Source organism: Lygodium microphyllum, chromosome 8, assembly GCF_053477565.2.
Source record: "Lygodium microphyllum isolate KBCC chromosome 8, Lygodium_microphyllum_v1.1.10, whole genome shotgun sequence".
Classification (NCBI taxonomy): domain Eukaryota; kingdom Viridiplantae; phylum Streptophyta; class Polypodiopsida; order Schizaeales; family Lygodiaceae; genus Lygodium; species Lygodium microphyllum.
In genome coordinates, this window is record NC_141142.1 from 41360520 (window position 1) to 41387670 (window position 27151).

Below are 27151 nucleotides of genomic sequence, written 5' to 3' on the forward strand. Positions count from 1 at the left end.
TGGCCTCTTAAACATGAGTAGTTGAGGTTGTTGAGGTGGCATTCTTGACTTCCTAGAAGAAGTAGAAACACCTTCCGTAGCGCATTGTGGCGGTTGCAAGGAGGCCGTGGCACCTGGCAATCCTTCTTTTTCTCGAGAGGACTTAGTGCGCATCGGATGCGTCTTATTGCCTTGAGCTTAAAAATTTGAAAGCCAGTGCAAAATAAACTCTCTATCCTAGAAGGGAGAGGTGGCACAACGAGTGCGTGGAGGTAGACGTATATACTTCGGTGGTGTATGGAGCAAAGGTCCATGTCGGCAAGCATCGGTGGGAGGTCTGGTGATGTCAAAAGAGGAGCACCTAGTGGTCTGTCCAGCCACCTGTGGAGAAGCCATAGCACTGGAGTGTCAACCTATAAAAGGGAAGGTGGTCAGGAGAGGAAGGAAAGGGCACCTCTATCTTCTCATGATGCAGCAGAAGGGGCAAGTCAATAGATGATGTCAAAATCGCAACTTGTCTTTCCCTTCTCTAATGAACAGGTTCTGTAGCTATGTGAGCTTTGTGCTCTGATACCATGTCAAGAGTAACAAGTATTTTGTGATACCATGTCAAGATATGCGACAATGTAGAGAGACAATAGGGTTTGCGGGGAGAAATACTAGGGGTGTGAGGGTAATGGAAGGGTTGGAGAGAGAAGGGAAGAATGTCGGAGTGACGGAAGAAGAGAGGGTGAAGAATGAGTGTAACAAACTTTTTGTATATCAATTGTTACTAAGATATATTGGCACAATGATTTCAAATTAATTTGCTACTCATGTACTTTGAAAGGTGATTTTTTATTTAAGTGTTTTAAAATATTATTAAATATTCATCTCTCTATTTAAGGGTGGCCGATGGCGAAAATGCTCTATAATTACACTTGGGTCGTCATTGACGAGATGCCCAAGAGAAATTAAAAGTTTAGTCGGGCGGTCAGATTGACCAGAAAGCTCAAATGACTAAGACTTTTATACTCAGATAGTCACATTGACTAAAAGCCCATAAAATGAGTGGTTTCAAAAGGTAAAACCAGATGCTCATGATTGAAGAAACAAACCATGAAGCGATGAGCCTTTACAATGAAGCTCTCTAGAAGGTAAATTGGTGACTCCTAAAATTTAGGAGGTTACTATTTTGGAAGTTGCTTCAATGGAAATTCTGTTTACGTCAAAGGCTTCGGAATTTCGCAAGGAACAAAATTTTCTTAAGCAGCTTCTTAAATTCTTAACATTTGAGAAATTTTTAGAGTAGAAGGTTTGGAGGCTTCTTTCTCTAGAAAAGTGACATGTGACATCTAGAAGAGGCCATGTGTCATTTTGAAGAGACAAGTGTTGCTACGCTTGTAATTTTCATCAAACACTTGTCATTTGTAGCTGCTACTTTTCACTTTCGAGCATTTAAGCCCCGCACCTATATATTGGAGGTCTCTCTCTTCATTTGAAACAAGCTCTCATGTTGAAATTTCAGCTGCATGCTTTGTACTCCTTTCTATCTCATCTCCAAGAAATACTTTCTACTTAGCTTGATTCAAACCAAGCACTAAAAAAGAAAATCAACTTGCTGCCTGGAGTTTGTAGAAGTTAATATTTTAAAACCCTAATTTTTAGAATTGCAGCGAATCAGCCCTTTTGTATATGGTTTAGGCACTTGGTGCCCATGGTTTGTTTCAATAAATTCTTGAAAATCGGGAGGACCATTTTCCCTCTCAAGGTGGTGTCCACTCTTTTCTCTTTGTCACTCTCTTTCTTCTAATTTTCATGGTGATAATTGATTGAGTTCGTTAAGTTCAAAGTATTGTCATTCTCACGTTTTTCCCTGCACTTATAATGAGTAAAGTGGTGGTGAATGAATGAACAGACGGTCTATTTATAGGCCTAAGCTGTTTAGGGTGGCGCACCACTGAGTGGGTGCTCACCGATGAAATGACCAGAATGAGGACACCAGTCCTTTTTGGGATTGTCAGTGCGAAATCCTAATTGAAGTGGGAAAATTAAGAAGTAGTTTTTCAACACCCCCTCTTAGGCGCTAAAAGGGATGAAGAAAGAGAAGCAAAGAGAGATACAAGAAGATGATGAAATGACTAGAATGAGGACATTAGTACTTTTTAGGGTTGTTAGTGCGAAACCCTAACTGAAGTAGGAAAATTGAAGAAGTGGTTTTTCAACACCCCCTCTTAAGGCCCAAAAAGGAATGAAGAAAGAGGAGCGAAGAGAGATACAAAGAAGATATAGAGGATCTCAGAGATCCAAGATTTCCACTTGAAAGGTAACTTGTAGTAAGGAATAGTAGATGGGATGAACTATAGAACGTGACTCCACCTTGGGAGAGAAGCCACTAGCTCATAACTCCATACTGGAATGAATTTGAAGGCCTCGTCACCAAGTTGCGGCTGAATCTCTAAGGCCTCGATCTAAGTGGTACGTGAAGATCCTGGGTATCAAGAGGAGAAACGAGTGCACGAAGACAACCATCCCCAAAGAGTGAAGGGTGTGGAAGAACTTCATGATGAGTAGATGTCCCCTTTGAAGGTGGTGAGGAAGGGCCTCTTTTGAAGCCAAAGAAGTAGGAGCTCCCTTTGAGGGCAAAGAGAATACATCTCCCTTTGTGAGAGAGAGGGACTCTAAAAGCTCATGGATCACGAATGACGAAGGAAGTGCCGCCGGTCGTGTCGAAGAAGGTATCTGGGGCGTTGAAGATGTCGAGGACCTCCTAGAGTTGGCCTCTCGAACCTGAGTAGTCGAGGGTGGGAAAAGGGGAGGCTCATGTTGAGCCAAGGATAGGTAGCAATCGATATCTCTCAATGGAGTGGACTGTGATCTGGGGTAATGGGAGGTGGCGAACAATCATTGTCTCTCGAAGGAGCAAAGTGCGGAGGGGATGGTAGCCAACAATCACCGTCTCTTAGTGGAGCGGAGTGTAGAACTGCGGGTTATTGAGGTGGCATTCTTGAAATCCTAGAAGTAGTAGAAACAACCTCCGTAGTGCATTGCGGCGGTTGCTAGGAGGCCGTGGCACGACAATCCTCCTTTTCTTGAGAGGACTTAGGAAGAGGTGGCACAACGAGTGCTTGGGGGTAGACGCATATACTCCGGCGGTGTACGGAGTAAAGATCCATGTGAGCAAGCATTGGTGGGAGGTCCGATGATGCCGGAAGAGGAGTACCCAGTGGTTCGCTCAGCTACTTGTATAGAAGTCATAGCACTAGAGTGTCAACTTGTAAGAGGGAGGGTGGTGGGAGAGGAGGAAGCGTATCTCTATCTCTTGGTGATACAGCGGAAGGGGGAAATCAATAGATGATGCCGAACCCGCAATGTGTCTTTGCCTTCTCTATTGAACAAGATCTTTGGCTCTCTGAGTTCCTGTGCTTTGATACCATGTTAAGAGTAATAGGTATGCTGTGATACCATGTCAAGATATGTGATGATGTAGAGAGATAGTAGGGTATGCAGGGCAAAAACACAGTGTGTACAACAAATACTGAGAGAGAAGAGAAACTCAAAAACACAAGAACACTGTGATGATACATTGACTCATGCTATGTGAAGAAAAGTTGATATAGTGGAGCCGAAGCTCAAAAGATGATTACACTATGTTGTTTGACTCAAGCGGCAGCACCTGGGGGGAATATGCACAATGAAGGGAGTGAACCGTAGTCCTCTGATACTGTCGGAGGTGTGGAAGATGGTCACCAACTATTGAGGGAGTGAAGCATAGTCCTGAGATGCTGGGGAGATAGCCTAGGCAGCAAACAGAGATCTCAGAAGTATGTGAGTTGGCAAACGCAAGGAAGAAACAGCCAAGATGTTGATGAGTGATGCCAAGAATGGTCGCTAGGTTCAAGGATGCTGATGCTAAGATAGAGGAGGTGATGCTAGGAGTGTAAAATTTTGAGATGCTCTAATCTTGTTGATAACATTTGATTAACTGATTAATCAAATGTGTAAGGTTATTTAGTACATGTGATGCACATGGCAGTTATTTCATGGTAATAAGCCAAGGACGCCGAGGATGCAGTGGGTGTCAAAGGTGAAAGTTGTAATAAGTTATGCCTGACAGGTACTAGGTGATACTCGGTATCTGATTTTAGCCTAGATCAATTTCTTGGCCACTAATGACGGTGGTGACATTAGAGACTAGGCATTAATTAATTAATTAATACCGGTCTTAGGGCTAATAATTGCTCAAGGATACTTGGAAGACAAATTTACTTGGCTAATTTAATTATTGGCTAGTGAAATTAATTTTTTGAGCATTAGAATAATTATCAAATTAAATTTCAGATTTAATATTTTGAAAATTGATTTAGTAAGCTGGATAATTATTGAAAAATGGGAGTAGAAGATTGCCACTTGGCAAAACTTGCCCATGCAAGTGGGAAAACGTTTTCAAGGGCTGGTTTAAGTCTATTCTAGCCATTGTGAGAGAGAACTAGGTTGTTAGAGAGCAAGAAGAGACTGTTGATGTGATTTGTAGCCACAAGGGATCAATTCTACAGCATGTGATAGTTGTTTAGAGCTCTCCAAGAGCAGGTGACAGCAGCCCAAGGTCCTTTTGGTGCAGATGATAGCATACAGGAGGGGACAATAGTCTTTCTAGTGGTCATAAGCTATAGGTGATAGCTTCCATGGCTGTTTGAGCAGGGCAGCAATAGCTTTTCAGTGTTTCTTGCAATGAAACTCTGAAATTTCTCTCTCTAAAGCATTCTCTTTCATCCCCAGCCATCGCTCAAGTTATCTTAGCATTTATCAATAGTTTGAGCCATTAGAGGAAGAGATTTCAGTTAATCTTTATTGCAAACCCTAATTTACAACATAAATTAGGGTTTGACAACCACCTTGGGATGCGTGCTCAGAATTGAGGGCCTAGGACTTGAATTCCAACAATTGAAATTGAGGAATTTCAGGGAGAATCAAGACGCCAGCGAGCCAATATCAAATTTAGTGTTGAAATTGTCTTTCAAGAAGCAAGGTGAAGCCAATCCCCGAGCAAAACAAGGAGCAAATTGGTTTGGAAGCTTGTTGGTCAGTTTTGACAGTAAGAGGCAGTTGGATTAGCAAAGGGGATCAGAGGATCTCAGTTGCACTCCTTCATTTGCAATTTAAGATAAAGAAATACCGCAAGGGGCGCCAATTTTGAGGCTACTCGGGTGTTCAATTTCTAAGATTAAAGTGGTAAAGTGTGCATTTTCAGTTTATGTGAATTTTGTGCTTACTGCAATTAGTGCTTAATCAAGTTATTTACCACCTTATCTGAGGAGGAAGCCTAGTTTCAGCTGTGGATTCCTTGGCCCCTTATGTTTCAAAGGGGGATTCCCAAGATTATGAGAGCTTTTTCATTGACAAACTTTATCAACATTGGCACTTCTTCTGCCACCCTTGGATCCATTCCGTCTTCTTTGGACTTCAGCCACATCCAATATTTGAGAGGGGGTGTTATCAATCATGTGTTTTGTGCATAGTCCTCTCTTGTTTGTGAGCCCTAGTTTGAGTCAGACGGGAACATTAGGAGCTTTGACACTCGATATTTATGTGCTTTGATGGAGGAGGCAACTCTATTTAGAGCATGCATTTTTTTTTCCGTTGGTTTTAGGTGTTCACTTTGGCTGGTTATTTTTCAGCTTGTGGTTTCTTTTCCAATGGATTTGGATTGTGTTCACATTGGCTAGATTGAGACGACCAGCATTTATGATGGAGACAACAAAATTTTATTATTTTATTTGTTGTTCATTAGTTGGCCAGCATTTTTTACCCTTACAAGCAGTAGTCGGCCAGTTTTGGCATATTTCTGCTGTTGATAGTATTGCCCTAAATGGCTGGTCATCATTTACTTTTATAGAGTTTCAGCGCACACTGATATTTGGGACACTTCTTTGTCTTTGGTGCTGTCTTCCATCATGAGTCTGATCCTCATCTTCATTGATGCATTGGGTTGTGTGTAGGGAAAGGTCAGTCCTCTTTATATTCAACATTCTTTTGAAGTTTTGTGCAGATTTTCTTTTTCCATTCTCTTTTTTTCATTTGTCTCTCTCTTCCCTTCTCTTTTTATATTTGTGTTTCTCTTCCGTTGCATACTCTCACAATGATATGCCCAAGATAATTTATTTTATGCATTAAAATTTACACTTTTTACCATTTATTAAGAGTGTATTTTGTTGAAGTTGTTGTAGAACAATCTCATCTCCACCTTCATTTGCACCCTGCGTTTGCAGCTTCTGGCTGTAGGCGACATTTGGCAGCCCTCCTCCTCCATCAGGCGACCTTCTGCTGTTGCGTTTGGAGCTCTCCATCACCTCGCGACAGCTGGTGACCATTTTCCTCCACATGGGAGTTGTGTTTACAGCCTTTTGTTGGCATTTTCATCATCACGCATCATTCTTTGCAGTTGCCTACACTTTGGTGATCAGCGTTTGGTGTTTCTTCCTCTCTCTTCACAGTTTGACTGGTGGTCATAGACTCGGGATTGGTCTTCGGTGGATGTCACTCTCGGACACACTGCTCTGTCCTTGAGTATCTGTACACTTATACATTCATTTGCAGTATTCATTCATTTCAGAGTTGTGTTCTTCTCTCCCTTCTTTTGTTTGTGTTTGAGTTTTGAGTTTTTCGTTGAGGGTTTGAGTTTTGCTTTCTGTGTTTGTGTCTGTCTCTTTGTGTTTCTATTGTGGTCGTACACTCGGTGTTTCCTCAGTGCAAACCCTAGCAGTTTTCTTCACAACATTCACACTCACACATGAGCTAACAATATTGTTAACATCCTCTCTCATATCATGGGTGATCTGATACAATGATGATACAATGATAATGATTCATCATAGTCCATACAACTAAGTCTATCAGAATAGAACCATGGATATCCAAGCAGTGGGTGATCAAGCTACCACTAAGGTGCCTCAGAGAGAACCTAATGTCAATGTCGATCATACCAGTTCATGAAAATAGAGAAGAATCATAATAGATATCTATGTCTATCAACAATGTCTCACGGTAGCATACAAGATCATCTTGTCAAAAATGTCTCTGAACATACGTGACCATGGATTTCTTGCCTTCAGTTAGACTACCAAAGTGTCCCCTCATGTGAGCTTGGGCTAGTAGCCAATCCCACTTTCTGTCGAGTAATAACCCATCATGAATCTGAAAGTCAATCCCAAGATTTCCAAACTTGTGACTTCGGTTAATGTGTCAGGGAAGTCCCTCTTTGGAACTTGTGCACTGGTATATTTGTATAGATGAGGCTCACCGGCCCCACCTCACCACCCTTTCACACTCCCTCTCTGGCATTGGAGAGTCGTGAGGGATGACCTCATCGCCTAAACTAGAAAGGAGTAAAAGGAGGAGTTGCTAAGCCCTTTCCTTGGTTTGAAGAAGATAATGTTTTCCCCACCTTGGCCTTGGCCTTAGTCAGAGGATCCGAGTCAAAGTTGGAGGAGGCGGATGATTGCCATACATATCTGGAGGCTGCCGGTTGCGTTTCAGGATCCATCAGAGTGCAACACACTCTTTTGCTCATTATCTTTGCCCTGGTCCTTGAGACATAGGAGTTCGAGGCTCAATATTCTTCATTGCATAGTGTGTTTACTGCTTTGAGCATTGCATTATATTCTATATTCACTCATTGTCATTATCTTTGCCCTGGTCCTTGAGACATAGGAGTTCGAGGCTCAATATTCTTCATTGCATAGTGTGTTTACTGCATTGAGCATTGCATTATATTCTATATTCATTCATTGTCATTCAGTTTGTTCGTTGTCTTTGGGTTTTGGCTACTGATGATGTGAGATGGAAGCTTGTTGCAAAAAAAAGAACATGGCCTGATCTGATCATAATGCAGGTACAGAAGGTTGTGATGATGACCTGCAGCAGGCAAAAGACTTCTGATGGTGTCGATTGGCTGGATGGCAGCTGAATGATTGTCTCAGCCTGATGGCAATGTCCTTCAGGTAGGTTGGCAGCTAGTTGATGATGGCGACAGTTGAAACATAGTGTGGCACCAGCTCCATATGGTTTATGGACAGCACTGGAGATGGTTGGTGTCTGTAGGCTGAAGGTTTGATGGTGGAGGATCAAGGATTCAAGAGGATGTCCACAATATCCCCTATTTATAGAGGATTTTGGGCATTTGTCCTACTATTCAGAAATAATGTCTTTTATGTCTGGTAATCAGGGTGCTGCACTAGGGTTGTACTTGGGACTGAAATGTTTCATACTGAAACAACATGCTTCAGGGCTGCAATGCATTGCAGTGGCCACTTTTGGTTGCTGACAATATACTCTACTACTCTAATCTTTTGTCTACTCAATATATATAGTTTGTCTACTTCCTCCCTTATAAGTTTACCATCCTCGAGTGAAATGAAAGGACACCCATCTCCTTGGCTATCACAAACAACACCTCTCTCCAACAAACACTAATCCAAGTTTGTGTAGGTAGACCTGTCCTTCTCTCCTTGCGGACTCTCTCCTATATAGTCTAAAGCATTAGTTAGCCTCTTGATGTGTCTCAAACTATAAGGACATGTATTAAGATTAGAATGCATAGAATTTCCAAACAATAAGAGAATTTGCTAGGGATGTAGTTCTTAAGTAATGAAGTGAAACAAGAGGAACCTGAGGCCATTATTGACGATCAATGCATTGTCTATCTTATCCTAGAGCCATAAACCATAATAGTGTGAACTTGGTCTCAAGCTTAGTTTACAGGTAATTTTTGTCATTGTCTTGTTCCAACAAAGTAGGTCTCTGATGCTTCTCTAAAAGCCTTTCTTGATTAGTACAATATGGTATGAAAATCCATGGTAATGCTCAAATCGCTAGAAATAAGTTGACCACCCAAAAAGGATACCATTAGCCCTGTTTGGTACTGAATATTTAACATTGATTTTATCGTTCAAGGTATGGAATGTGATAGGGTACTCGTGAATGTTGAATCTCTGATTCTTCATATTATTTGGTGAAAAGTACACTATAATTTATAATCCAGCATTCCTAGTGTTATCAACCCTCTTGATCAATACACCATTTGTTGTGGATCTCCATATTGTTTTATACCATGTTGCCCTCAAGTCTTAAGTTGTACCATTCTCCAGTTATCTAAAGAAGCACATAGCTCTTTTCAGGTGTTTGGGGTTGCTTAAGTGCTTGGGACCTTGTACATCGTTGTCTTCTCTTCTCTTACTCATGTATGGACTTGTTGTTTCTTTCATTTGGCTTTATAGGTGCCATCCCAAGTGCTAAATGAATGTAATCATTTGAGGTTCGCTATTGGAGATCTTGATCACTGATTAGGCTTTCATAATGCAAGACTTCTTACATTTTACCCTTTGAGGTTCGCTATTGGAGATCTTGATCACTGATTAGGCTTTCATATGTAATGCAAGACTTCTTACATTTTACCCTTTGTAGTTGCTAGCTCATTCTAGATCTTTTGTTCTTGCATTTGAACAAAATATATCTCATTTCTTCCTACTTAGTATAGAAACAAAACTTTTTATTTGATGATCAAATGTTAACCTCATTTAAGAGGATGCTCAAGCTAGTAGCTAGATGAAATTATTCTATTGAGCACCCAATCTGAATCAAGTAATGAATGAGAGTGAAAAAGTTGAAGTGCTATGTTTTGGGAGTTTGTGTCAATGCCTAGTGATCTCCAATAATTTTGGTTGGTTGGAATGATGGAAATAAGCTGAAATTCCACATTCTTGGTAATTATTTTCTTGATGTTTCTTACACACTGACTAGCTAGAACGACTTAGAGAGAATGTAGTGCATTCCAAGGGGTAAGTATGCATGCCTAGGTGTTGATTAAATGCTGAGTGGTGAAGTGCATGCAGAGATGGAAAGTTAAGCTTATTTGAGACTTGATTTTGTTGCAAATGTTCTTAGGCCCTGGGGCTACCATTGGAGGAATGTGTGCAACTCGTTGCTCTGGTTCTTTGGCAGTACGGTATGATGATTTTCCATACATGATTCCACCTGTTTGTGTGTGTGTGTGTGTGTGTGTGTTTCCCCTCTCTCCAACACCCCCCCCTTCTATGTGATTCAAGTATAATTTGTTCCTGAGGCTCTCTTACTGTTGTATGCTTATGGTTATAGTTTTAATAACATAATGATAATATTTGCATACTAGTTGGATGTTGGACAACAAGGATTATAATGTACAAAGAAGCTACTTATCACCCGACCATAGACCCCCACATATATAAATTATCTCAAGCCATGCGAGTTTAGATTACCCTTGGAATGATCCACCTTTGTCCAATCTGCCTAGTAAGTATCATGCATTAGGTCAATCTAGGGTTTAAAGCGTATACCAAAGAGATCACGATCACCTTGTAACTTGGTGCTTAGCAAGGTTCTCTCCTAGTTGAAACAACATTTTGATCAATCATGTAAGTTCACAACTTATGTAGGAATTGTGAAGGTATGCTAGGGTTTGGACCGAGAAAACACAAAATATACAAACATGACTAATACACAATAACTACGAAAAACATAGAACACGAAATAGGGAAGATTGAAGATGAAACGGAAATAAATAATGAATGATGAATGAATAAATGAGTGTACACAATTCTAAAAGGTAGAGTGATTGAAAGCCAATGACTCTTGTTAGGTTAGAATTCAAAAGTATGCACACACACATACACACTCATAGTGAATAAGTGAACAACAAGAGAGGAGAGAGTGCTGAAAGGTCACATCCACTATGTTAGAATGGTATGAAAGTATAATCCCTAGGTCACATCCACTATGTTAGAATGGTATGAAATTACAATCCCTAAGGTACTAAGTACCACACCCACTAATGGGTGTTCACATGGGGAGAAAACCCTTCTCCAGCTAGAAGGTAAAAAGTGCTCGTGGATAAGCGAGTGTTCACACTAGAACTTAGGAGGAACACGATAAGTATAACAAACCCCCCTTGAGTGAATGATGTGAACATATACAGGGAATAGGTAGATCAATCCCCAAATGGTATCAAATCTAGAGTCTTGCAAAAGGCTTCAAACTTCTCTCTAGAGAGATTTTGTAAATACATCTGCCAAGTTGTCTTGTGTAGGGACATAAACCGAGTCAATCTCCCTTGCATGGAGCCTCTCTTTGACGTAATGATAATGCACCTCAATGTACTTAGTGCAAGCATGAAGAATTGGATTCCTTGCAATTGGCATGGCACTTTGATTGCCAATATAGACAGGAGTGGGTGACTACTCTCCCACACTAAGGTCGACCAAAAGATGTTTGAGCCATACACATTCCAATGTAGCTGTAAATGTTGCCTTGTATTCAAGTTCACAGCTAGATGTGACCATTGTAGGCTTCTTCTTGCTCAACCAATAAATATATGAATCACCTAGCATGAAACAATTAGCACTTGTGGACACGCTTGTGTCAAAACAACCAACCTAATTAATGTCTGTGAATGCATGTAAGCAAAGAGAAGTGCCTTTAGGATAGAAAAGGCCCAATGTCCGAGTGCCTTCAAGATAACGAAAGACACCTTTAACTGCTTGCCAATTTGTAGTACCAGGGCTAAGTATAAAGTGTGTCAACTGAGAGACCCCGAACTGAATATCGGGCTGTGTATTACACTAATACAATAAATAGCCTAATAGCCTACTGATAACGAGAAGCATCAAATGGATCTCTTGCATCCCAAGTGTAAATGTGTGGCCTCTCTCAACTAAAGTAGAGATAGGTTTACAATCTTGCATCTGAAAATACTCAAGGAGTTGCTCAATATACTTAAGACTGTCACAAATTAATGCACCCCTCAACTGCAATAATCTATATGCCAAGATATTAGTGCAAGTGGCCAATATCTATTGCATCAAAAGCATATTGCAATTCAACTTTTAAGGCTGAAATCTATATCTCATGAGGTCCAATCAAGTGCATGTCATCCACATAAAGAATGATAATCAAGAGGTTATCGCCATCTTTATGGATGTAAAGTGTGCTTTCAATGTGTGAATTACTGAAGCCAAGAGCGATCAAGTATGCATGTATCTTTTCATACCATGCCCTATGTCATAAGGACATGTATTTTTGAAATCTCACTTAACATGTTGATTAATTTTTAATCACATGGTTAAGTAAATATTGCACATGTAAGGTGTAATTGGGATTAGAGTAAATTTACGAGCCCGGTGTCGTGCTGCTACGTGGACACAGTGTGAAAAACTCTAGAGTGCATTGTCATTTGGCTTTCTTATTCATCTAGAGAGTCAATGCTATATTAGTCATTAATGTCAGTGCTGGTAGTGTGGAGGGTTCAAAAATACTAGATTTTTGGACAAGTTTAGCTTATTTTTGATGTTTTGGATATTATTTTTTGTAAATATTCAAAAGTTGTAGACAACTTCTAGAATAGGATGACATGTAAAAAAAAACAAGTGGCTTTCAACCATTTTTTGGGGGATTTTATGCAAAAAGAAGAATTGGCGAAATTGCGCGATGCGCGATTGCAGTTTACATACAAGAAACAACACTTCGAACTAGGAGAAGGAGTGATCTGAGAGAATTGAGAGCACGTGTTCTGTTTTTCCTCCCCCTTCCCTTTCGGAGCCAACGGAAGTAGCAGATTGGGGGTCTGAGCAATAGAGAAGAAGTTACTGTTTGATGCACGTTTTTGGTCTACAAGGGATTTATCTTCTCAGGATGCAAAAATAAATTGATAGGCTTCACCTCTATGAGTATTCTTCTATATCTTCTATTTCTTCGAACCCCTTCTCATTCATTAATTGCTCTTCGTGAATCTCCCTTCACCCTACTGTCTCTTATCCTCGTGGTAGAATTTTGACCCTAAACGCTCTGATAGTGGTGAACTCGACGTGAATGTCCGTAGAAGGTGTGTAAAGATGGGAGATTCTGCAGGTTCAAGTGGTGGTGATGCTTTACAACAGATCATTGCTTTGTTGTAGCAACAACAACAGTAGCAATTGTTGTTACAACAACAAATGTAAACTCTATAGGAAGCAAAAAAAATTGATTCCTTAGCTATGAATGCATTGCAGACAGTGGGACAGGAATTGAAGTAGTTTAAGGATCAAAATGTTTAGGTCTTCATCCAGTTGTATGAAGAAAAGATGTTTCATGGGGTACCGCAGTATGCATGGAGTCAGTATTTCTCCCGTTTGGCCATACATGCATTACATGATCAGATTGATGAGTTACATGGAAGAGATGTTGATTGGACAACTTTTAAGAAAGCCTTTGAGAGAAGAGTTTTCTTGGAAGATGCAGGATTGGTAACTAAAAAGACATTTACAGATTGGATTGAAAAGCCCAATAAAGGGTTGGCTGCTTCTGTGAATTTAAATGTCGGTATGCGTAATTAGATGCCGATGAGCAGTAATCATTGGATAGTCAGAAAATTGATATGTTTTTGAAGGCTGCAGATCTTGTCTTGCAGAAGCTGATTGATCGTTTAGAAGATGCCTCTTTTGAAACGAGGCTGCAATCAGATTGGGCTAATGTAATTGAGGCAGTGCATATGTTAGTAAAGAGAGAGCAGATGAAATTAAGATGGGGTACATGCACCACATTTACTAGTGCTCAAAAGGGGGCTAAAATTGTAGCCAAGGTGCAAGTGGCTATGGCAGAACAACCGGCTATACTTGTTGGTCCGACTCTTTAAGGTGATGCTGTGAATGAATTAATCAAAGGCATGCATGATTTGAGGTTGAATTTAATAGAAATCTATGTAAAGGTTGAAAAGTTGGATGTTAAGGTAGAAGAGAAGGGTCGGGCAACAACCCAAAGACCGTATAAAGAAGGATACAAGAGGAGATGTATTTGGTGTGATAGTTTATAGCATGAAAAGCGAGACTGTACAGTCTACCATGAAGCAGAAGCGAAAATGTTAGTCTTTTGGAAAGATGACAAAATATATGCAACAGAAAATGGTCTTCCAATAGAGCCAAATTTTGAAAATGGTGGCGTGCAAAAGAGGTTGGAAGAGATGGCAACAAGGACAGCATTTGTTGTTATAGATGCAACCACATATGGGTTGAGAATTGAAAGGACTGAAGAAGCTCGTAAAGGAGGCATGGCTGAAGCAAAATCTCGTGTTTGGATGTATGCATTAGATTGCATGGAAAAAGGCAAAACAACAAAGTTTGAGTTGGCTGATGCAAGTCAGAGTATACGAGGGAGAACAGGATGGAGTGTATTAGTGGATTCATTTTCAGCCTATGCTTATTTGGTTGAGGTTCATAATCAAGAATCTCTTGTGGAAGAAAAGAGAAGAAGAGATGAGGACACTACTTGTCCTTTCTCTTCAGACCCATCTAAATGCATAACACGAAGTAAAATGGAGCAACAGAAAGAGGTTGAAAAAGCCATACCTGAGCATGTTATGGAGGATACATCTCAAGAGAAGAAACAAGAAGGGAAGAAAAGGGGCAAACAGCTCGGTTACAGGTTACAATTGGATCTTGGGACTGCCACAAACCGTAAAAAGGTCTTGGAAGATCGCATACTTGGCAATAGAGTGGAATTTACACTTGGCGAAGTTCTTGGAATCGTGAAGCGTGAATTTCTTGATGCAATCATTGATATGCTGAAACGAAAAAGATAGTTTGATGGTGAAGTTTTGCAAGCATTGATACAGGTTGACAAAGACATAGAGAAACAACTTTAGAGGGAATATGATGATGCATTTAATGCTGATTTGGAGCATGCTGATGTTGAAAATGGGTTAAATGGGAGTGTAGACAACAAGCTTGTGGTTGGAATTGGTCTTATGGGTAGGAGTAACCATAGAGAGAATGCTATGTATAATGGGGATGTCTATCAACAAGTACATGAAGAAGAAGATGCTTAAATTCCAAGTAGCCATATTCACGAACGCATTGGGCTAGTGCTACAACAAAGACGATTGTTAAAGTGGGAGAAAGAGAGACGCCTTGCATAGCTCTCTTGAATCATGGTTCTGAAATCAATGTTATGGCACGTAGCTTGTATGAGAATGGAGGTTGGCCGATTGATGTAGATCCGGGATGGCACATACAGGAAGTAAACAATTCATTAGGGAATCTTTATGTAGCTTGTCTGAATGTACCCGTGACTATTGGAGATGTTAGGGATGAATATCATTTTTTTGTGTAGGATTCTTGTAGCTATCCTTTGATTTTGGGGTAGCCCTATATTTTCGGAATCAAGGCTGGAAACAAAAGCCTTAGATGATGGTTCTTCATATGCTTGAGTTTGGAGTAAAGACAATACAAAGGCAGTACAGTTTCTCACTGTTTGTGTGAATCATCCCCACAATCGGGATACGTTGCAGGATAATCCTATGCCACCTAATGCACAAGAGTTTAAGGGTTTTTAGATAGCACTGCTGTAAGTGGAGGCTATGGCAGTGCCTCTAGGAAGATAATTATGCCTTCAAGAAAGGGGAAAACTGTGTTTGTGTCTAGATTGCAGGAATGGACAGCATGTAGTCTTGGCAGTTTTAAGAATATTTCAGCCATGTGCAGGGCTGAAAAGAAATATGTAGGATGTGCTGAAAAGAACTAAAGACATATGGTTTGATGGTTGCAAATGAAGGTATTTCAGGGCTGTTTTCACGGCTGGTTGATGTTGATACAGTGGCTGAAATTTCTGCAGCAATTAATGCTGAAAACAGGGTAGAAAAAGAGGTTATTTATGTTGACACTTTAGAGATGTATGAATTCATTCAAGAGTTTGCTAAGCATGAATGTTATGGGTTGCAAAACAGGGCTGTAGCAAGGGTGGATACAAAGTACAAAATAGTTGCAAAGAAGGTTAAGCCTGTGGCTTTGCCTTTACCACTTGAAAGTGATGGGTTGGCTGAAAAAGTGTCTCAACAGCCTAGTTTGCGTGATCCACATGGAGTAGGACATAAGCTTACAGTTGAAACTTTACAAAAGTAGAAAATTGGTGATACAAGCTTTCTGTTGTCTACAGAAAGAGCTTGTTTTTTGCAGATGTTGGCAAGGCATGGGAAAGCCTTTGCGTTTCAGCCAGATAAAATTGGATTTGTTGATCTGACCATAGTTGCATCTATGGTGATCTTTACAGTACCTCATGTGCAATGGAATTTAAAGTCTATTCTAGTACCTCAAGCATATTTGCCTAAGCTACTGGAGCTTTTGGACGAGAAGATCAGGATGCGGATTTTGGAGCTCTCTTCAGCTCCATATTTGAATCGGTGGTTTATTGTTCCAAAGAAGAATGGTTCTTTGAGGTTTATATAGGATTTACAACTAGTTAACAAGGTCACCATAAGGAATGTTGGATCAGGCCCGATAGTGGATGAATTTGTAGAAGCGTTTACAGGCAAGGCAATTTACTCTATGGGAGATTTATATTTAGGATATGATCAGTTCCAGCTTGCATTAGAAAGCCGGGATATCACTACCATGAAGACACTGCTTGGATTGGTTAGGATGTGTATGCTTCCATAGGGAGCAACCAATTTAGTGGCGCATATGATGAATGCTATGCATAAAGTTTTGAGGGAGTATATCTCTCAGTTGACCTTATCCTTTCTTGATGATGTGTCAATAAAAGGGTGTGATATCCATGAGAAGAGTGAAGAGGTGAATGAGCAGGGATGTAGAAGGTTTGTGGCTAATTATATTGTTGATTGTGACAGGATTTTGAGTTGTCTTGAAGAAGTGCATTTGACTCTCTCAAGAGAAAAGGCGGTGTTTGGAGTGGAGGAAGTATTAGTTGTTGGGCACATGTGTGGACCATATGGAAGAAAGCCCTCACTAGTAAAGATTGATGCCATAAGCAGGATGTGGGAGACATGTTCGAATGTATTCGAGGTAAGAAGATTTTTGGGTGCATGTGTCTTTTACTTGATATGGATTCCACATTTTGCTTATGTTGCTGAAAGTTTATATCAGCTCTTGAGAAAAGGGCAAAAGTTTTGGTGGGGTAAACAATATATGAAAGCAGTTCAGAAGTTAAAGAGCTTATGATTTCAGCCCCACCACTAAAGAGAGCAAATTATGAGAATGGGCAGTCCTGTTGAGCATGAGCACTCCATTGTAATAAGTTTTTTGGAGTAATATAATCAGCCACATTTTACTTGAAAAAAAAAAAGAGAATGGGCAGTCTATTATTCTCAGCGTGGATACAAGCCCAATTACTTTTGTTGGGCAGGTATCCCATTCGGTTTGGAGAAAAGGTCCTCAATGAACGGCAATATCAATATTCTTAAGCCAAAAGAGAGCTTTGGGGTATAGTAACAGCCCTTAAGTGTGATAGGGAGTATTTTATGGGAGCTCATGTAGTGGTAGAGACTGAGTGTCTACCTTTATTGGGCATGATAGTAAATTGCTCAACTCTTGATATTGCCATGTTATGGTGGATTGCATATATTAAGTAACTTAACCCTGATTTTCAGCATATTGCAGGTAGGGAAAACCCCGTGGTTGACATGCTTTCACGAGCAAGGTTTGAAGATGAAGAGGACGAGGTGGTAGGTGCTGAAAACAACTTTATTATAGCAGGGAATGAGCATGCAGTTGCTGTTACTACAGGTACAGATCTGAAAACAAGTACAGCTGTCATTAATGCAGGTACAGCTGTCATAACAGCAAATACAATGATTACAACTATTGTAACAGGGATTTCAGTAGTAAGAAAAGAGCTTACAGCAATGGAGAAGAGATGGGTAGTAGAGAGAAACTATCATCAGTGTTATGTTTCAGTGAGAACACAATTTTTGGAAGAGTCGTATGAGGATGATTGGCTCAAAACAGGCCAATATCTCAGCCTCATGAAAAAGAAGGTTGAGTAGTCTGAAGCTGAATTCAAAAGGATTAAAAGAAAAGCTTATGGATTTTTCTTGAAAGACGGATATTTATGGAAGCATGTAAAGAAAAAGAGAGGAGCTCTAGTATGTGTATTGGGAGATAGGGCTTCTCAACAACAGGTGATGCAGGAGTTTCACGAAAGCTTATAGGCTATATATAGAGGAGTTTGGGGCACATTTGCAAAGATCAAAGATAAGTATTGGTGGCAAAACATGTATAAAGATGTGTAGCATTATGTGGAATCATGCAGTGTCTGTCAAATGTATTCCACGGTAAAGCATAGGGATGGGTTGCACCAACTTATCCATTGTCTATGCATTACAAATGGATAGTTGATTTAGTTACTATGCCTACAGGTTTATGGATTATGAGATATCTTGTGCTGGCATAAGAAGGCTTGACAAATCAAGTGAAAGGTCGAGTTCTTAATACAGAGACTTCTTATTGGAAGAAGCCTTTTGCAGGTATGGTTGTATTGGTAAAGTGGTTGCTGATAGAGAAGAATTGGATGCAGATGAGGCTTGTGACTTCTTTTCACAATTGGGTATCAAGATGGCTTTAACTTCAGTCTATAATCCTGAAGCAAATGGCAAAAGTGAGAGGGATCATCAATCTATCATTAAGGCATTAGCAAAGTCATGCAAGGACAGGATGAAAGAGTGGCCAAGAATGTTACCCTTTGCTTTGTGGGTTGATAGGACCACTCAGTGCAGTTACAGGGTATATGCTTGTTGAATTAATGTATGGACAACAACCAATCATGCCTATTGAGGAGACTATTGCTGCTTGGAGTGTTCTACCATGGAAAGAGGGTTTGAATAGAGAAGAGTTGTTAGTCCTATGCATTAGACAATTAGAAAGGAGGCTTGAAGACATCGAGACAGCCATGAAAAAGTTGAAGACTACAAGGATCAAGAACAAGAAGAGGGTTGACAAGCGACACAGACTTGGACCACGAGCTATACAAGAAGGGGACTGGGTGCTAGTTTATGACAACAGCTTGAAAAATCAACATAGTGCCAGTTGGAAGATGGCAAAGTGATGGTTTGGTCCATACGTGGTAAGGTTTGTTTTTGACAATGCTATCTCTGCATTAAATAAGATGAATGGAACAACTCTAAGGATTCCAGTAGCTAGAAAACGTATCAAGCTCTTTAAACGTTGGGAGTCTTTAACATATGAGTTGAAGGAGTTGAATTCTGAGCATGAACATGAGAATATGAAAGAAAAAGAGGTAGAAGATGAAGACATTGACATGGCAGAGGATACTTCTTTTCACACTGCAGATCCATAAGACTTTGGCACATGTCGGAGGATGCGCAGGTTAAGAGGGGATGGATGTCGTGCCACTATGCGGACACAGTGTGAAAAACACTAGAGCGTATCATCATTTGGCTTTCTTAGAGTCAATGCCATATTAGTCATTAGTGTCAGTGTTCATAGTGTGGATAGTTCAAAAATACTAGATTTTTGGACAAGTTTAGCCTATTTTTGATATTTTGGATATTATTTCTTATAAATATCCAAAAGCTATAGACAACTTCTAGAATAGGATGATATGTGAAAAAAAGCAAGTGGCTTTCAGTCATTTTTGGGGGATTTTATACAAAAAGAAGGATTGGTGAAATCGTGGAATAGTTTACAGGTAGCAAACAACACTCCAAACTGGGAGAAGGAGTAATATGGGAGAAATTAGAGCACGTGTCTTTATATTTTATTCCCCTTTCGAAGCCAACGGAGGCATCAGATTGGCGGTTTGAGCAGCAGAGAAGAAGCTACTGTTTGATGCACGTTTTTGGTCTATAAGGGATTTATATTCTCGGGATGTAGAAATAAATTGACAAGCTTCACCTCTATGAGTATTCTTTTACATCTACTTTTTCGAATCCCTTTTCTTTCATCAGTTGCTCTCCTTGAATCTTCCTTCACCCTATTGTCTCTTACCCCCGTGGTAGACTTTCGACCCCAAACACTCCAACACCGGAACTGAGGAAATCATGGGATATCAAAGGCAAAAGTTAGTATAAGTTATACTGCACAGGTACTTGGTGGTATTTGGTGCCAGCTGTTGGCCTAGGTCATTTATTTGACCATAAGTGTCAGTTGATGAGACTAGAGAAGTGGCGTTTAATGGTCCTAACGTCAATTTGATGGTTAAAGATGGCGCAAAGACACTTGGAATGGAAGTTCTCTAGCCAATTTAATTATTGGCTAGTCAGATGATTTTTCACGGTACTGAAATAATTATTAGATTAATTTTCAGTATTTAAAGACTGAAAATTAATATTCAATTATGGTTAATGTTTGAAAAACCATTTGGGAAGGCTGCCACTTGTCAAAAATGCCCATGTAAGATTGAAAAACGTCTTTAGAGGTTGGAGAGAGGCATTTTAGTGCATTCAACTTGCAAGAGAGAGGGAGGAGATATTGCTGGTCTGATTTGCAGCCATTAGAGGACCTTTTGAGGTAGCTAGGGGCAAGAGAAGACCAATTAACAGCAGGTGACGGCATCTACATGCTGTTGAGACAAGGCAATAGCAGCAAATGACTGATTTTCTTTAGTTCTTTGCATCTACAAGCTGTTGAGACAAGGAAACAGTAGTAGACGATAGATTTTCTTCAGTTCTTTGCAAAGAAAGTCTGAATTTTGTCTCTTCTTATCATTCTCTCTTATCTCCCAGTCTTTCTACAGCCTTGCTTCGAGGATTACAACATTGAGATCACAAGAGGTTGAGAAATTTTAGATTTCTTTGTAGTAAAACCTAATATGCAGGCAGAAATTAGGGCTTAGCAGTAGCCTTGAGAAGCGTGCCAAAAATTGAAAGCATAGCAGCTAGAAACGTTAGAAACGTTTAGAAACAAAACGTATAAAACGTGTTTCGTAAGTTTCTTTCAAGAGGGGATAAAATAAGAAACATAGATTTTTTTATATAGGGATTTTTAATAGATTTGACTAGGAAAAGAGGTTCCAAACCTCTATGGAACTCTCTCTTAAACAAAGAATGGCCAATTGAGCTTGAGTGATAATAGAGTCAATTGAGAATAATACGTTACATATCCATGATCCATTATTGACTTGTCACTTATGTCAAAGTTAGTCTTTGGACAAGCTATACTATGGTTTAGAACTCAAACATTATGATTCATACATATCATACAAAGAAAATTGAAATTAACATGTAACTAGTCTATCTACATTATGGACCGAGTCAAGTTGCAACATCATGATTCTCATTTCAAAACAAACTGACAAAATGTCAAAATCGAGAATGAATCATAATATATCATAAATAACTTCTAAATGAGACTAAAGTCGTATAATATTAACTCTCAAGACAATAATAGATACTAGATTGATAAAGTCCAATAACTAAACTAAATCACGAAAAAATCAATCTCTCGTCCAAATTCTTGAGCCCTCACAAGCCATTACACATCATCATCATCATGTTTAACATTGCCCAATAGTTTTCGCCAAAAAAACTATGTTTTGGGTTCCAACTCACCCAAAAAAGAAAAATGCCCACGTTTTTTACTCTTAGAAATGTTTCGTACTTTAAGAAACGTTTCATAAGTTTCAAATTCATAGAAATGCGTTTCTTAGTTGCTATGATTGGAAGCTCCAAGACTTGGATTCAATAGGGCTGAGGCTGTTTTTAGCTTATTTAAGTGGAGGGACCAGCAAATCGTTGAATTTGGGTCATTTTTCATTTCCATGAAGGCGGGTGAAGGCCAATTGATTGCTCGAATCAAGGGACAAATCAGATTGAAGACTTGCTGGTCATTTTGAACATCAAGGGGAGTTGGAATATTGAAAGGGATTGGGAGAATCCCATTGTACATCAACTTCTTCAATTAAGTTAAATAAATACCGAAATGGGCGTTCGTTTTGGGGGCCAACAGGGTGTCCAATATTCAAGATTATATGGTGAAGTGTGCATTTTAGTTTTGTGAATTTGTTAATTGTTGTGAATAGTGCTTAATCAGGTTATTTACCACCCTATCCGAGGAGAAAGGCTGGTTACATGATTTCATTGCTGGGATACCACTCAATCCCTTGATTTGGTGGGCTCGAGGCACTTGATTGCAAGCCAAAGCTTTGTGCTTGTGCTGATTTTTAATCTCAGCTAAGAAATTACAGCAATATGTCTTCATATAGTGAGATGAACTCAAGCAGTGATGATGCCTCTCAGTATGAATATTCACATGGGAATAAAGGAAATGCAATGCTTGACCTTGGACAAGGCTCAGACCATGGATAGCAAGTTGAAAATGTTATTGTTGGGTATGATCATGGTTGTCACGTCCTGTCATGAGGACATGTAGTTTTGAAATCTCACTTAACACGTGGATTAATTTTTAATCACATGATTAAGTAAATGTTACACATGTGAGGTGCAACTGGGGTTAAAGTAAATTTACGAGCGTGGGACCCAAAGAAATCACGGGATGTCAAAGGCAAAAGTTGCTATAAGTTATGCTGTATAGGTACTTGGTGCTATCTGGTGCCAATTGTTGGCCTAGGTCATTCATTGACCATAAGTATCAGTTGGTGACACTAGAGAAGTGGCGCTTAATGACATCTAATGCCAATTTGATGGTCAAAGATGGCGTAGAGACACTCGGGAATGGAAGTTGCCTAGCCAATTTAATTATTGGCCAGTCAGATTATTTTTCAGGGCACCAAAGTAATTATTAGATTAATTTTCAGTATTTAAAGGTTGAAAATTAATATTTAATTATGAAAAATTATGGAAAAACCATTTGGGAAGGCTGCCACTTGTAAAAAATGCCCATGCAAGATTGAAAAACGTCTTTAGAGACTGGAGAGAGGCATTTTTATAAATTCATTCTGCAAGAGAGAGGGAGGAGAGGCTGTTGGTTCGATTTGCAGCCATTGGAGGACCTTTTGAGGCTGCTAAGAGCAGAAGAAGACCAATCAACAGCAGGAAACAATATTTACAGGCTATTGAGACAGGGCAGCAGCAGTAAGTGACTGATTTTCTTCAGTTCTTTGCATCTACAAGTTGTTGTGGCAGGGCAGTAGCTGCATTTGACTGATTTTCAGTCATTCTTTGCGACAAAGCTCTGAATTTTCTCTCTCTATAGCTTTCCCTCTCATCTCCTAGCCATTTCACAACCTTGCTCTGAAGATCCCAGCATTTGGCCCTTAGAGGCTGAGAAATTGCAAATTTCTCTAATGTAAACCCTAATTTACAGCAAAAATTAGGGTTTAACAGCAGCCTTGGGAAGTGACAGAAATTGGAAGCTCCAAGACTTGGATTCAACAAGGCTGAAGGTGAATTTCAGCTGAATTCAGGTGGAGGACTAGCCAGCCATTGAATTTGGGCATTTACATTGTTTATGAAGTGGGTGAAGGCCAATTGAGTGCCCGCATCAAGGGGTAAAATAGATTGAAGACTTGCTGGTCACTTTGGACAGCAAGGGGAGTTGATATACTGAAAGGGATTGGGAGAATCCCATTGTAAATCAACTTTTTCTTCAATAAGGCTAAAGAAATACCGAAAGGGGCGCCAATTTTGGGGCCGATCGGGTGTGCATTGTCCAAGATTAATAGGTAAATTTGTATTTTCGGATTTACATTTATTTTTTGCTGCTGTAATTAAGTTGTAATTAGGGATTTACCACCCTATCCGAGGAGGAAGGTTGGTTTCATGGTTCCATCGCCGAGATACCATCAGATCCTTTGAATTGTTGGGCCCGTGGTACTTGATTACAACTTGGGACTATTGCATTATTGCTGAAATTGTTCTCAGCAGTGAATTACAGCAAGCATGTCTTCACATGGTGATACCGGATCAAGTGGAGAGGATGCATCACTCCTTGGTCAATCACATGGTGAAGGGGGAAATGCAATGACTAATGTTGGGTATGTTTCTCAGCATGGACATCATGCTGAAAATGTGGGAAATGACCCAAATGTTGGCACTTCAATGCATTAAGAGGCTGATGACCAGCAAGGGGTTGAAGAATTTGATGATAGCTTCAAAGATCGAATGCGTACGACAACAAATCTTTTTGCTGAATTGGCAAAGGATCCCTAGTTTACTTGATTCTTGAATGCCCTAAAGAAGGATAGCAAAGGCAAAGAGAAGAAGACACCTTCTACAACTTCGGGATAGCAACAAGAACTGAAGGAAATGCCTAAGCCTTCTTTAGAAGAGCCCAAAATGCCTAATGAGCACAATGTATCCGGGTAATGCAAGTGGAATGCCTAATCCCATGTATGGCAGCATAAGTAAGATGCTTGGGGCACAAAGCGGGCTATATTTATATGTATTGGTACCCCCAGGGACTGTTGGAGCACAAGGATTTGGTGTTGGTCATATAGGTGCTTCAGATAGTGCTGGTTTACATGCAAATACAGCCAATGCGCTTTTTGTAGGAGCCCATTTATGATAACTTGACTCCCATAGGTCCACCGAAGGACTATGATGAAGGTGGCAAAAGCGCGAAGTTTGAGCCTTTTAGTGGTGCACAAGATAGGCTGAAAGCACTTGTGTTTATTCAGCAGTTTGATGCAGCCTATTTTGCAGGCAACTTCACAGAGGCATCTAAGATACGCAAGGCAGGCACATTTTTGACAGGAAATGCATTGTAGAGGGGGTCTACACTCCTTATTCAAGGGAAGTCACCTACCCACTTGGGTCCAGTTCAAGCAAATGTTTGCTTCAAATTGGTTGACAAGTACCTTTGAAGTAGACATTATGACAACTTGGAATCAATTGAATTCCAAAGACTGCAAGAACTTGGATCGGTATAATAAGAAGTTTTGGGATGCATTGTTGCTAGTTACTTCTCATCGCATAGTCTCTCTCCATGAGCAGGTGGAGAAGTATATTTGTGGTTTGCCAAAGGAATCAAGGATTTTTTCATTAAGTCCACTGTTTCCAATATGTCTCAGCTTATAGAAAATGCTACTACAGCCGACACATTGTTGCGTGGAAGGAGCAGGATTCCACGATGATGATGCCAAGTCACATGTCAAAGAGGCATTACCTAGATGCCTTTCAGTTAGAGCCGACTTTAGTTCGGGTTTCGTCAGGTTCAGCAGAGCAAGGGTCCGGAGTATTGCTTGTTGCTCAAGGGGGAGGTAGCACTTCCACCCCTCCAGTTATGGACAGCTCTTGTATGTAGTGGATCTCGGATGTATTCAGCAAACATTCAGGGTACTGTAGCTGAATAGTATGTTTGCCAGGAGATCACTATTCTGTGTACTAGTCATTATATTTGGTACGCAGATCGGTATGGTTTTCACTGCAGCTCTGAAACTATATATTTGCATCTGGTCTGCTGGGGGTGTAATCAGTTATGCTTGGTATAGCATTAGTTAATGATCATCGGGGGCTGATTATCGAATGCTGGTTTTTAGCATATGATCATTAGTATTCAATGGTATTCAGCTCAGTTTTTGACAGCTTGAGAGCCGTTTATGGTCACTTTTTGGATCGATTGTGCGTTAGTTTTTGCACTGATTGTTGGATAGTTTTCGCAATGAGTTTGTGATCAGTTTGGGGTCACATTTGCAGCAGTTTGTGATCAGTTCTCAGATCAGCAAGTGATGAGTTTATGATCAATATATGCTCAATTTTCAATGGTTTACATCTAGTTTCATGGACAACAGCATATGCTATGATGCCATTCATGTTTTAGCCATGGTTTATGCTTGGTTTTCGCTATACTATGGTTTGGTTTTGCTAGATGAGTTGAGCTCATGAGAAATGGACATGTCACATGATAATCTCGCAATGTTTTTGAGATTCTTTGTGAGTCTTATGCTATGTTATGTTGATTGGTAATTTTCAGCATATATTGGGCATAGTAATGGTTGAACAACAGTATGTAATGCTGTGTTGACTATGATGCCCTATGGAAATTCCAGTGTAGTACTTTGCTTTTGATGCATTTGGCAGTGCAATCGAGGAGGATTGCAAGGATTTCAAGGGGGAGGGCTGTCATGAGGACATGCATTTTTGAAACCTCACTTAACATGTGGATTAATTTTTAATCACATGGTTAAGTAAACGTTGGACACGTGAGGTGTAACTAGGGTTAGAGTAAATTTATAAGCTCAGGATTGGAGGATATCATGGGATGCTAAAGGCAAAAGTTGCTATAAGTTATGTCGCACATGTACTTGGTGGTATCTGGTGCCAGTTGTTGGCCTAGGTTATCCATTTGGCCCTAAGCGTCAGTTGGTGACACTAGAGAAGTGACATTTAATGGTACCTAACTCCAATCTGATGGTCAAAGATGGTGTAGAGATATACGGGAATGAAAGTTGCCTAGCCAATTTAATTATTGGCCAGTCAGATTATTTTTCAAGGCACCAAAATAATTACTAGATTATTTTTTAGTATTTAAAGGTTGAAAATTAATATTTAATTATGTAAAAAGTTGAAAAAACTATTTGGGAAGGCTGCTACCTCTCAAAAATGCCCATGCAAGATTGAAAAACGTCTTTAGGGGTTGGAGAGGCATTTTTATAAATTCAGCCTGCAAGAGAGAGGGAGGGGAGGCTGCTGGTCTGATTTACAGCTATTGGAGGACCTTCTGAGGCTGGCAAGGGCAGGAGAAGACCAATCAACAGCAGGAGGTAGTATCTATAGGCTGTTGAGACAGGGCAACAGCTGTAAATGACTGATTTTCTTCAGTTCTTTGCATCCACAAGCTGTTGTGGCAGGGCAGCAGCTGCATTTGACTGATTTTCAGTCATTCTTCGCGACAAAGCTCTGAAGTTTCTCTCTCTATAGCTTTCCCTCTCAGCTCCCAGCCATTTCATAGCCTTGCTCCGAAGATCCTAGCATTTGGATCCTTGGAGGCTGAGAAATTGCAAATTTCTCTACTGTAAACCCTAATTTACAGCATAAATTAGGGTTTAGCAGTAGCCTTGGGAAGCATGCCAGAAATTGGAAGCTCCAAGACTTGGATTCAACAAGGTTGAAGGTGAATTTCAGCTGAATTCAGGTGGAGGATTAGCTAGCCATTGAATTTGGGCATTTCCATTGTCTATGAATTGGGTGAAGGCCAATTGAGTGCTCGAATCAAGGGGCAAAATAGATCAAAGACGTGCTAGTCACTTTGGACAGTAAGGGGAGTTGAAATACTGAAAGGGATTGGGAGAATCCCATTGTAAGTCAATTTTTTCTTCAATAAAGCTAAAGAAATACCGAAAGGGGCACCAATTTTGGGACCAATGGGGTATGCATTGTCCAAGATTAGTAGGTAAATTTGTATTTTCAGATTTGCATTTATTGTTTGCTGCTGTAATTAAGTTGTAATTAGGGATTTACCACCCTATCTGAGGAGGAAGTTTG

At 40.0% G+C, this 27151-nt stretch overlaps 1 protein-coding gene across 8 annotated transcripts in view; it reads left to right on the forward strand.

Moving 5' to 3' along the window:
- LOC148032202 (D-lactate dehydrogenase [cytochrome], mitochondrial-like) overlaps positions 1–27151 on the forward strand; it is a 178744-nt gene that overhangs the window by 17109 nt on the left and 134484 nt on the right. For all 8 annotated transcript variants that reach the window (XM_087682846.1, XM_087682849.1, XM_087682847.1 and 5 more), the window contains exon 7: positions 9901–9961. In XM_087682846.1, the coding sequence (XP_087538972.1) occupies positions 9901–9961 (61 nt within the window). The remainder of the gene's footprint in view (positions 1–9900; positions 9962–27151) is intronic.